This window comes from Armigeres subalbatus, chromosome 3 (assembly GCF_024139115.2).
Source record: "Armigeres subalbatus isolate Guangzhou_Male chromosome 3, GZ_Asu_2, whole genome shotgun sequence".
Lineage (NCBI taxonomy): Eukaryota > Metazoa > Arthropoda > Insecta > Diptera > Culicidae > Armigeres > Armigeres subalbatus.
The window spans coordinates 187,031,437-187,044,213 of NC_085141.1; the positions used below are offsets into that span (position 1 = coordinate 187,031,437).

The 12,777-nt window shown below is 37.4% G+C and overlaps 1 protein-coding gene across 1 annotated transcript in view; it reads right to left on the reverse strand.

Moving 5' to 3' along the window:
• Window positions 1-12,777, reverse strand: part of LOC134221257 (MORN repeat-containing protein 4 homolog) — a 40,776-nt gene that overhangs the window by 13,196 nt on the left and 14,803 nt on the right. The window contains exons 2-3 of the mRNA XM_062700450.1: window positions 3,894-4,227; window positions 2,168-2,187 (exon numbers count right to left, since the gene is read on the reverse strand). Of these exons, the coding sequence (XP_062556434.1) occupies window positions 2,168-2,187; window positions 3,894-4,079 (206 nt within the window). The 5' untranslated portion in view covers window positions 4,080-4,227. The remainder of the gene's footprint in view (window positions 1-2,167; window positions 2,188-3,893; window positions 4,228-12,777) is intronic.

A 12,777-nucleotide genomic window follows, 5' to 3' on the forward strand; every position in this document is an offset into this window, starting at 1 on the left:
TTCGATGAAGCGTTTAGAGGTGACCGCGCAGTTGCCTGCCCTTGTCACCGCTTGTTGCTCCGACTTTCGGTTCTTAACAACAAGCACCTCAGTCTATGGTGAGCCAGTTCTAACTTCCTGGAATTCCTCCTCCACAATTGCAATCAAGTGGGCTGCAGTCAACTCCACCTCTTCGATCGATTCGCCGTAGACCTCCAGCGTAATATCATCAGCGAAGCCGACGATTACCACGCCCACCGGGAACTTCAACCTCAAGACACCGTCGTACATGACATTCCATAACACCGGACCCAGTATGGAACCTTACGGAACCCCTGAGGTTATGTCAACGCACTTCCGCCCCGCCTCCGTGTCGTATACCAGTACTCGATTCTGGAAGTAGCTTCCGAGAATCTTGTACAGGTACTCGGGAATTCCAAGACGCAGGAGCGCATCAGCAATAGCTGCCTAACTGGCACTACTGAATGCATTCCTCACGTCGAGAGTCACTTCTGCACAAAAGCGAACTCCCCTCCTCTTACGCTGGATAACTATATCCGCGGATTTGGTAACCGACAAGATAGCGTCTGCGGTCGACTTACCCTTTCGGAAGCCAAACCGGTTACTCGATAGACCATCCGCACCCTCCGTGCGTATCAACAACCTGTTGAGGATGATCTTCTCGAGCACCTTCCCCGCCGTATCAAGCAGGCATATTTGTCTATATGCTCACGGATCCCCAGCATCCCAGCAATAACGCATACTGCCTCTGACGATATCGTTCTATATGCGCTCGCGACTCGAATGACCATCAGCTGCAACACACTTTTCAGCTTTCCCCCGTTCCGCTTGGTTTGCAGTGCATTGCCCCAAGCAGGAACCCCATACCGCAGTATCGATGACGAGACACTAGCTAGCAGACGCCTCGTGCTGGTTCTTGGTCCGCCTACGTTTGGCATGATCCTCGCTATTGCGTTCATTGTCTTCGCCGACTTTTCACAGGCGTAGTCAACGTGGCTGTTGAAATTTAGCCGATCGTCGATCATCACTCCCAAGTGCTTCAGCAATCGCATGGCCGCCGACGACGATCTCCATCCGCTGGATCGCTTTGCAGTTGCTGACTAATAGCACCTCCGCTTCCTCTTATATACCGCACAGGCCGCTTCGGCCTGAATAAATAAAATAAATAATTCTCTGCATTTACCCCCATATATCAGAGGGCTAGAATTGTGCCATACTTATGCAAAGTAGAAAATTTTCTAGGGAGGGCTAGCTAGATCCTAGGTGGGGCTAAATATCCCCTGTAGCCCTTTTGCAGTTGCGCCAAGCGGATGTTCCGCGTCCTATATCAAACACGTTCAAGAATCACCGACCGCACACATCACACACCCGGATTTCACGACTATTCCATGGCTCTACCGCGCGAACTATCTGCTTACAGAGCAGAGCGGACACGACGAAAGACGCACTCTTTTTAAATATATTTTTAAACAAGAGCTTTTTCTCTCAATTGAAACCACAGCATTTAAAAAAAGTTATAAGGTAGCATTCTCAAGATCGTTCGAGAACACCGAAACACTTTCTCAAAACTATACACAGATAGAAAAATTCACAGAAATTTACACTAAATATAATGCACATAAATGGAACATCATTATTAGCGTAATTCCACGCGTGATATAGCCTAAATGTATACAATATTTAACGTGAATCAATATCAATCAATAACAATATTTAACGTGAATCAATATTGCTTGCCAGTTGTACGCAAACTTGTTAGGAAGAGAACCGTTTCAGCGTAGAATAGCGTAGATATCCGCATCGCAAGTTTTACGCGCTGTTTACTTTTCATATTTTTTTGTCTGTGTATGATTTCAGTTGGAAGAAAGTACACTTGCTGGATAATTTATTAAAATAAATAATTTAGGATGGACCAAGAGCATCTCAATTGGTTCTGAAAATAGAATGAGTTGGTTCTAAAATGTTCTAAAAATAGAATTTGGGTTTATCAGTCATCTCTTCGAGAAGAAACTATAGCCCCTTCAAGTACATAACAAGTATGTAACAATGGCCGAAGTTTTTTATTTATTTTAATGTTCTCATCCTTGCTTAGGATTAATTTTTGAATTAAAATAAAGTATGACCCAAATGATTTGATATGATATGATCTTACGATGTTTGATCTTACTTGGCACCATCCGGAAAACACTGGAAAGAAATTAAGAAAAAAAATATATATTAATAATTACGTAACTATTAAATTAGCTGATTATTACATTCAAATCGACCAATCGTTACACATAATAATTTGAATGATTTTTGGAACATATTAAAAGCTGTTTAAAATAACAATTTGTAATAGAGTCTTACCACATCTTACTTTGTTGGTTAGACGGCTAACTCGTCCCCTAAAATGAATTCTGTTTGTTAGTCGGTCAAAAGGAAAATCATGTGATTACGTACATCTTTATCGGAACACCTCAAATGATAAAATCTATCATAAAAAAATGTCTCTTATGAAAGATCTAGACAACGATTTTCTTTTTACCACGTACCGTGACAATTTAACCGTTTCTCTGGGACAGTGCATGTGGCATGTTAGGCAAAAGTGAGAAGTGCAACTATGGAGCTTTTGTAATAGTTTACAAACTGCAATTTTTTTTTTTTTGTGTCTTTATTAAGGAGACTTTCAGCCCGAGGCTGGCTCGTCTCCGGACTAACTGCAAATGCATTTCGGCATTCACTTTCGCCTTGATCTGTATCAAAAGAATCAAGAGAAACGGTGCCATTTTGATTTTTTTGTTGCTTTCAGTCTTTGTTGCTTTAATTTTTCAATACGTTACTATTCTATTCCAATGACTCTGCAGGGTGACATTGCGACAAAATTTGAATAATCCTTGTGAAACTGAAGCCTGATATCAACCTACGTTTTGCCCTCCAGTTTGAGTTCTGTTAATATATAAGTAGATATAAGCCACACCCCATCCATGCCGTAAATCTCGATAAAAGTACACATATTAGAGTGAGGCGGTCATTTTTTCAAATCATTTGTTTTTCGAAGGCATTCTGGGTTCCAAACAACTGGGCAGAATTTGGCCCGATCGACTAATTCCTCGCTTTTCGCATAGCGTTTGAAGTTTGTATGGAAATTAGTATGGAAAAATGTATATTTTTACATTTTTACTTCTAGAGGTTTTAGTTCATCGTAAACCAAGTGGCACATTGCGCTAAAATATAACCCAAAATATGCCGAAAATTTGGCTGAAGAAGGTACGTTGCTGGAAAGTCCACGAAAAAAGTTATAACACTTCGAAGATTGATTGTTCAAACCATATGCAAAACATCGTTTATTCTGCCAGCACTGCCGAACTACGTAAACCAACAATTTAAATGATTGTTATTTCAAAATTAGGGATCTTATAGGGTTTTGGAACCAATGGGAGTTAATCGAAGAAGTAAAAATTCAGACAAGAAAAAAGATGGGTTTTGCCCTTCGACAAATACAGGTTGCCCGGTAGTCCTGGTAGAAACATTGATTTCTTGCATATGGTTTGAACAATCAATTTTCGAAGCGTAATAACATTTTTGTAGACCTTCCAGCTAGGTACCTCCGTCGGCAAAGTCTTTCAGCATCTTGCAGACTATATGCAAACGTATTGAGTCACGTGGTTGATGATAAATTGAAGCCGCTAAAATCAAAAATGTAAAAAAGTACGTTTTTCCATAATAATCTCCATATAAATATAAAACGCGATGCGAAAAGCGAGGACGCAACCAATGGAGAGCCCATATTTTGCACAGTTTATTGGGGTCCCGAAATGATTCAGAAACACCTTGACCTCACTTGATTGGGTGAAGTTTGCGTTTTTCCATATAACTGCGCCCCACTCTAATATATATCTTTCAATGCTCACCATCACTCCAAGTCCTGAGCAGACTCCGTTGCTGAAAGCTCCGTCGTAGCGCGTCCCGTCCGAGAACATCATCGAACCCATGCCATGCTTCTGCCCACGTTGGTTCCAGTCTCCGATGTAGCGTGTCCCGTCGTCGTACCGATAGCCACCGCACTTGACTACTCCGCTGTGCAGTCCTTCCATCATGGTTGCTTCCTTTGGGATGGTTTTACGATCTTTGTGATAAGCCGACCGCAGCCTAAAAACACGTCCTACACCGATCGAACAGCATTATACGTCTGACTTTGACTGGGCCAAGCGTGATGAGTTAGCAGGTGACCGAGCAGTTGGATTCCTGGCGGTAGCAGTTAATGCAATTAGTGGTAAATCAATACAAATCATGTAGGTATGTATAGGAAGCTCACACTATATCGAACGTTTGCCTGAGAAAACGACGTTGTATCATATACAAATCCACAACCTCGGACCAAAATTTTTAAGGAATATAATACTGTTTTCACGACGTAGAAAATTCAGGTTAATCAAGTCTTACAAATCCGAGAACAAACCAATGATTTAGTTGATAAATTTATATTTTTTATGGATATTTATTACAATAATGTATAGAAGAAAACCGCAGTTATTATTGCACATCTGAATGAATGTTTCAAATCAATAAGAAAATGTTCTTACCGTTGTATGATAGATAATGAATATTTTCGTTCGATTTTATAGTTGTCTACTCATTTAAGGTTGTTTTCTTCACCTCCGCTCAGGCGCAAGTTAAAAATAAATGTGTTGTTGATTATCTCCTAATATTCTTTCCTTGTTGGGTATTTTAATCACTACAATGATTTGTTAGAACTATCATGATGTTTGCCCCCTTTGATAGACTGCCTCGCAATTAAAGTTTTTTTTTCAATTTTTTCTAGTTTTGAATGTTTTAGTTTCCAACATTAGAGTTACTGAAGAACTGAAGGTTTTTCAAAATTCACGTACATAATGAATAAAAAAATATTGGAGTTACATGCGCGGCTACAAAGCAAGACTATGCTGAGGGGTGGCTGGGTTCGATTCCCGGTGCCGGTCTAGGCAATTTTCGGATTGGAAATTGTCTCGACTTCCCTGGGCATAAAAGTATCATCGTGTTAGCCTCATAATATACGAATGCAAAAATGGTAACTTGGTTTAGAAACCGCGCATTTAATAACTGTGGATTGTGGAAGTGCCTAATGAACACTAAGCTGCGAGGCAGCTCTGTCCCAGTGTGGGGATATAATGCCAATAAAAAGAAGAAGAAGAGTTACACTTTGAAGGAACAACCAGATATACCATAAAAAGTTAGTGACCTATAAATTGACTTTTTCGTCCCGTCCAATACCAATATGACCTGAAACCCAATATTACAGGTTCACTTTATTACGACCACCCTTAACCTTGGGTGATTGAAAACATTCTCAAGCAAGCTTGGATAAGCAAGTTGCTTAGTTCCCGACTATCATACATTTACAAATTTCTGAATAACCCGTAATTTTTATAATACAGTTGGCCACTTGCCAATGCAAATTGAAATACGTACTTGACACATTCCGGCGTAACGTTTAACGTACTTTTAAATGGTTTTTTGAAGAAAACTTGCATAAAACATCAGTATTACAACTTCTGAATCCTTATAAAATTTCGGATCGAATAGATATAAAAAACACCAAATAGGGTTTCTTACCCCATTCCCGGCCGACTGCATTATTTAACTGATATTTATGACAGGAAGCAACTTTTCCTGAATTTTGTGGGCTGTATAATACTGCATTGAGGTTCACTTCTGATTAAAAAATAGCTATCCGTGCTAAATATCGTTCAAAAAAGCTTTTATTTGATTTTAATTAACGAGGTGCAGCACTCATTTCAGTCATAGCGATTTAATTTCCGGCCCACTTCCAAACCAGTTCCCGGCCTAAGCAAAATTTCGCTCAATCTCTCAACTTATTACTCTCTTTCTCTCTCGGGACGGTAGAAAATTCGACGTAAACAAAAATATGCACGTTCCACGACAACAAGATGCCAGATGGTATTATTCATAATCATTTTTATTTGGTTGAAAAGATATATTTACTCATCCAAATTTCTTCAAAATACTTAAAAACAATATTTTTTATCGAGAGTATTATAAATAACATGATAGCGTCAACGTATTAGACAGTTTTCCTATTAACAATGAAGGATCACTTTCATACTCCTGGCGTTTTGGCAGCACGGTGCGGCAAGAAGTTCTTGGGCCGAGGTGATTTTTTGTTCGGTTTGAGAATACATTTTAAAATGTATTCTCATGTGTTTAAATAAGTTCTAGTGAAACGAAAAATTAGGAAGAATTGAAGCGCGTGTGTTTAGAATTATGGTGTGGTGATTAACAGCTTCAAGCAATTGTTGTATCGAGCACTGTGACGATTTTCAGGTAGGTGTTTATTTGATGATACCGTTTTGTAAAAGTGGAAAGAATCACTCCGGCTCAGCGGTGTGGCATCGGTGAGCGAAATTTTGAAATCTACATTTTTATTTTCTACAATTGGATCAATTAGGAGTAAAACAAGTGGTTAAAAAATATTGAGTATTGTGAAAAATAAATGGGAGACTTTTTAAAGATTATCAATCATAAACCTACGGCTTTCAAACAGTATAAATCATTAGTTTTCTGTGCAGTGAGCCGGGAACCGGGTCCATAGGCCCAAGTAGTGATTTACCCTATGTGTAGGAAAATGGCTTTCTGGTGTGCAATTTGGTGCGTGACGTTACAACGCGCTTGAATTCGTGATTTTGTAACTGTTCGCTGCAACAGCCCTGTGTTGGACAGCCCTGATGAATCTTAACGTGAACCACTATCTACGCCCAAGATTTCGTTTGACAGCTGTCATGTGTCAAAACTTAAGGACAGGCAGAAAAGCAAATGAACGACAACAAAAATTAGATTAGAAAATTACGGTGAAAAAAATTGTGTTTCATATTATTGAATTATTGAGGAATTGAAATTATAATTGAAAGCAAAGGCTAAAATTTAAGCCTAGGATTCTAAATGTTGTGGTAGTTAAAAAGTTATAAGGAGACTGAAATCTTTAAGGATGTTGTGAAAGAACTCCTACGTATTTCTATCGCAACAGTAACCTCGACTTAAATATGGTCAATTCTCTGCTCTGGTCGTTACTTTACTCCAAAAATAATGAACACCATTCAAATATATGAGGATAATGGATGACCCTACGGGGTAATATGCCTAAAATACGGACTTTTCGTTTTACGTTTTATTCGACATCAACATTTCGTGATGTTACAAGCGCGGTGCTCTAAAAGCATGGTTTTCAATGCGTTGTAACGTCACGAAAAAGTATACCACTTTAAAATCAATTTTAACCCTTAAATGCGCAATGTTGTTTTAAAACAACAAACCGAAAATACGTTTAATGTTAATAATTTTAATGGTAGTTTACGCTAAAAATACTTCCGACGATTTCTAAAAAAATCGCCTTGCGCCTTTAAGGGTTAACATGAGTTTTTGATCACCGATATGAAGAAGATATAATGTTCGATAATGTATTCGATGAAATCCTGGTTTTTGATCAATAGCACAGAGTGTTAATTCCAATGCCCAAATTTGCAATCTCACAAAAAATTTAGGCTTCTTTGTAAGAATCCACACCGAGTAGAAACAAAAAGCTGATCTTCGAGCACAATACACAGTGTTTGACCGTACGTAAAAACTGCGGCATAACTGAAATAAAAAACATTGTGAAAAAATACATTTCAAAATTAAAATTTTTATTATAATAGTAAAAGAAAGTGTGTACAATTAGACTTCAAAGAATTTTTTTTTTTTCGAGCTGGGTCACATTTTATTTGGTATCAGACGTATGAACAAACATAGTCATTCTCAATGCGGTTTGAGGTTTCTAAGCCCCGGGAGGCTACTGTTCGTTTCGTTTGCTGTTGCTGAAGCGTTGGTTGTTGCTGTAGTTGACGGTCGATTTTATTTTTATTCCCTACGTTCTTTTGAATAATGGGGGTGTGTTATCCAAAATAGTTGCTTGATTGGAACTAGTTTGCGCCAAGAGCTTTTTGTTCATTCGTACAATGCCGACATGTTGCCGACTGCGAATTATAAGATACAGTGACCGGCATAATAAAAAGCCCACTTGCCGTTTTTCATACAAAATGGTCAACTTTGAAGATCTAGATCTCGATTGCGTGTGAACCAATTATGCTGAAAATTTGACCAGAGCTCAGATATACCTTGAATTTTACCGCAGCTGAGTTTCGGCCATATTGATTCATAGGGTAAAAAATTATTGCGGTAATACCAAAATGATTTTTTGGCAAAAATTTATTTTTTAAATATCTTGAATTCTATAGGTTGTAAGCTGATGACTTATTCAGACGCGTATTTTGGCAATACAAAAAAGTTTGCAGAACAAACTTGTACACTAAGAGTTGTAGTTTTCAAAATATTATAAAATCAATTTTTTGCCAAACAAATCGTTTTGCTATTACCGCGATAATTGTTTACCCTATGAATCAATATGGTCGAAATTCAGGAGTGGTAAAATTAAAGTTATATCTGAGCTCTGGTCAAATTTTCAGCAAAATTGGTTCACACGCAATCGAGATCTAGATCTCCAAAGTTGACCATTTTGTATGAAAAACGGCAAGTGGGCTTTTTATTATGCAGGTCACTGTAGGTAAGTTTGTTCACTTTTTATTGTGACTTATGATTTCAGGTGTTCTTTCAATGTAATTTGAACAACCCGTACACCTGAAGGGATTCCTCTTCCAGCGAAAGTTTTACCCCATACAGCTTCCTTAACACTGAAGACTTTTCCATACTGCTGTAAGTATGATGTAATGTCGGTACGTTTTCAGACAGATCATATATTTTAATTTCCACTCTGTTGTCATCCATCAAAAGGCACACTTTGTACTTCCCATTCACCTCGAGCTCGTGACGGTCATTGTGTTGCTCAACCATCATTTGAGCTGTTTCAAGTTTGTCGCATTTTACATGCACACAGCACTGAATACGATTCATTTGCAAGCGTTGAATCTGTTTTGGCCGTAAACCAAGAGTACGGAAGATGAAATTATGCAGATCTTCATAACTCGGACGTTTCTCGAAATCTCGGAAATCCATTTTGAATGTATATTCACGAAGTGTCACCATGTTCACGATGAGAAGAAATTGAATATCGATTGTGGTGCTCAGTACGAGCACATCCGGACGCAGCAAAGGCTTCAGCACAACTGAATGTGAGATTTCTTGGTGTAGAAGTCAGGGCGTTAGTACAAACCTTGCGGATCCCAAAATAAATCAATTAGGGAAAAATCTCGCAAATCGGTTATCCTGTTCGCGAGTTTAATCGTCAGGAAGGAAATCTCATTTTTATTATATAGAGAAGAAGAAGATTATAACCGTGCAGAATTATTACGGATAGAGGCAGTAGTTTCACATCCACCAAATTCATTTTTTTTTGTTTGGATCGGTATATTGAACATATCAAAATAGCGTCGTATACTCCTGAGGCCAATGGACAAGCAGAGAGAACAAATAGAACGCTCACTCCAATGTGGGCAAAATTGAATGAAGATACAGGTCTAAAATGGGATAACCTTTTACAAAATGTAGAATTTATTTATAATAATACCATCAGGGTGTCTACTCATCTGTAAAAACAAAATTCCCTGATTTTTCCAGGTGTTTACATTAATTTCCAGGTAAAAATAAACGTGCCATATATAGATTTTAGCAGCAAAATAATCAATTCAAAAAAGTAAATATTGCAAAATTTTTTAAATATTTTACATAAACAATGTTGTAAATTACTTAAGAAAGCCATTCAATCAAAATTTCTTCAGGAATCACATAGAAAATTCCTCCAGATATTTCTCTGGAAATTTCTCCATAGATTCCATCGGAAAATCCTCCGAATTTTAAGAATTGCTTCAGAACTGCCTCCAAGATTAAATTCGAATTTTTTGCTAAAACGTTAGAAAACATCTTCCGGAAAGTCCTTCAGAGATGCATTTGGCGATTCTCCACGATTTTTTTCTTAAATTAGGTGTCTGTTCGAAAATGTCTTGTGAAAATCCCTCGGAAATACCATTATAAAATACTTTGCAGATTTCTTCAGATATTCTTCTAAATTTGTTTTAGGAATTTCTTTGGAAATTTGGTTAAGAATTCTTTCGGAAATTGATTTGAATTTTATTACAGCTGTTTTTTTTAGAAGAGACTTAAGAAAACTTCTTAAGGAAATGTTCCGGAAATATGTTTGGGAATTTCTTCAGGAAATCCTTCAGAACTTCTTACAAAAACTCCTTCAGGAAATGTGTTGATGCAAAAATATGAGATTGCTTGGGTTCATGACGTTAGGCATAAGGACGTTAGGCATAATACCTTTTTTGGGGCATTTTAATCTAGTTTGTTCTAGTTTGTGACCAACCCCTAGTTTGCATGGACCAAGCAGCCAAGGTACCGGTACTATAAGTGTCAAACGGCCAAGTTGTAGCCTATTCAGATTAGGCCATTTATGGTCATAAATATTATGATAAACAACAGCCTGATGCCATTCCCATACATTCAATTTTCTTTCTCAGCTTTAACACGATATTTATTAGGATAATCTAATCGTAATCTGAATAGTCTATTAAGCTTATTGAAGCATATTTTGGCAGAATAATTTCAATGGTTACAGCGCCACTAGTGTTCTATTACTGCTTTACTGTAAAAACCTTCGGAAAATGCTTCGGGTATTCTTTCGAAATTCCTAGGGATTTTTTAGGAACTCATTTAGAAAAATCTAGAGGAAAACTTTAGAAAACACCTGAAGGAGTTTTTCCAGATATTTTGCTTTTAAGAATTCTTTGTAAATTCTTCGAAATACACGGGTAAAAATCCGTTCCCGGAGATGAGAAAATAATTCATGATTTCATGAATCCAACGTGTTTTCATGTTATGAAAATACACCATGAATATGAATCATGATTTCATGATTTATTTTCGCGTAACGCAACCAATGCGTTACGATTTGTTTGTTGAGATCGAAAAATAAATAAAAAGTTCAACAGGGGTTATGAGCTCGAGCAAAGGCGCGGGCACGTTCCGAGACGTGGGTAGGACAAAAATTGGATTTTCAAATCTATAGAATACTTTTTTGGAATTTCCAAACTTTGCAGAGATCCTCTCGGATTTCAAGAAATTTCTGACATTCTCACTTCTCAGATAAGTTATAAACTCCCTACGACTATTAAGACAATCATTACATTTCTAGTGATTATAGAACATTCCCAAAATCCACGTCTTTAAACATTTTCACGAATCTCCAGAAGTGATTATGGATTCCTATAAATTTTATAAAATATTGGATGGTTTCAAGCAATTTCACCAAGATCTAGGAATTTGAACATTTAGATAGCTTCAGAAACATCGCTACGATCCACCAGTAAAGCTTATGATCGTCCAAGATTCTTTAACCCTTTCCCGCCCACGACTTTTTTCAAAGATTTCAATAGGAAGGAATCATCTTTCAGAAAAATGCTAGAACAAAAGTTATTTGGCATAGCCAAAATTAGTGGAAAACGAAAAAAAAGTTTTTGATTGTAAATCAATGGTTAATTGATTGTTTTCAAAAGTTTCACTATTCGTACTCAAAATTGATTATATTTTCAGTCTAATGGAACCATAAAGATGTGTCAAATATTTCATTTTGTTGTTGAAACAATTCGATGAAGGTTAGAAGTTGCAAAATATGATGGTGCTCCACGAACACCATGGGCGGGAGATGGTTAAGGGTGTTCAGTACTGTTTATGGGTTTTCAGAAATCTCAAGAATAATGTTACTCTGAGTTTTTTCTTTCTAACTTCAAAGATTTCATGCAAACGTTGATATATTTGTGATTCCTACAGACTCTAATACACTTTTAGAAGCTTTCGGAGTTTTTCTTCTCATAGATTTTCTACCAGACATCCGGATGTGCTACCATCGTCATAAACTGCCTAATATTTCTGCGATTGTTTTCTCATATTCTTTTTTTCTTTTTTCAACTTTTGGATACGAGCTCGGCAATCTAGTAAATATCGCTTCTGCCTTATAGACAGGAGGTCTGGCAAGGACTACATCACATAATGTGGCATAGACTTCATCACTTTTCTAAATTAATCATCGATCTATACTTCTCTTCATCTACCTTACCGAGTTAACGAAGTTTCCTTTCCGTGGTATTGTGGGGATGCAGAGGTTTTCTCAGTCTCTAGTAACAACAATAACTACACACTTATATTCCTCTCCTTTCCCAATTGACTGGAACTGCAGATAGTAAATACCAACCTTTATTCACTTGGATAGTAGCGCAATTTATACCAGTTCTGACCAGTCACCAACGGAAGCAACCATTGACAAGTACAGTCAGTCTTAGCGATGTTATACATCATTGTTTAGATATCCCACTTTTGATTATTTCACCAATCAGTCAGTCAATTCTTATAAAATTTCTGAAATTCTCTGTGCCTCCCTGAACTAGCAGAAATAATTACATACTTCCAGAAAATATTCAACAATTTTATTGAAGAGCAGAAACTATTAGAAACTTCAAGACTTCTTGCAAAATTTCAATACATCATTGAGCACTTTTTGGAATGGATAGAATTCCTCATAGCGCTTTTCGGAATATATTTCTCCTTCATAATCCCGGAAGCCTCCACGATTGTCAGTTTAACCTCTGATAAGCTCATTGGCGTAACTACAAGAGAGCTAGGGGGGCTATAGCCCCACCTAGAACTAAATTAGCCTCCCCTAGAGTTTTTGCCACTTTGCGTTAATATTGTACTTATATAGCTCTCTGATCATATATGTATAGGCGTAACTGC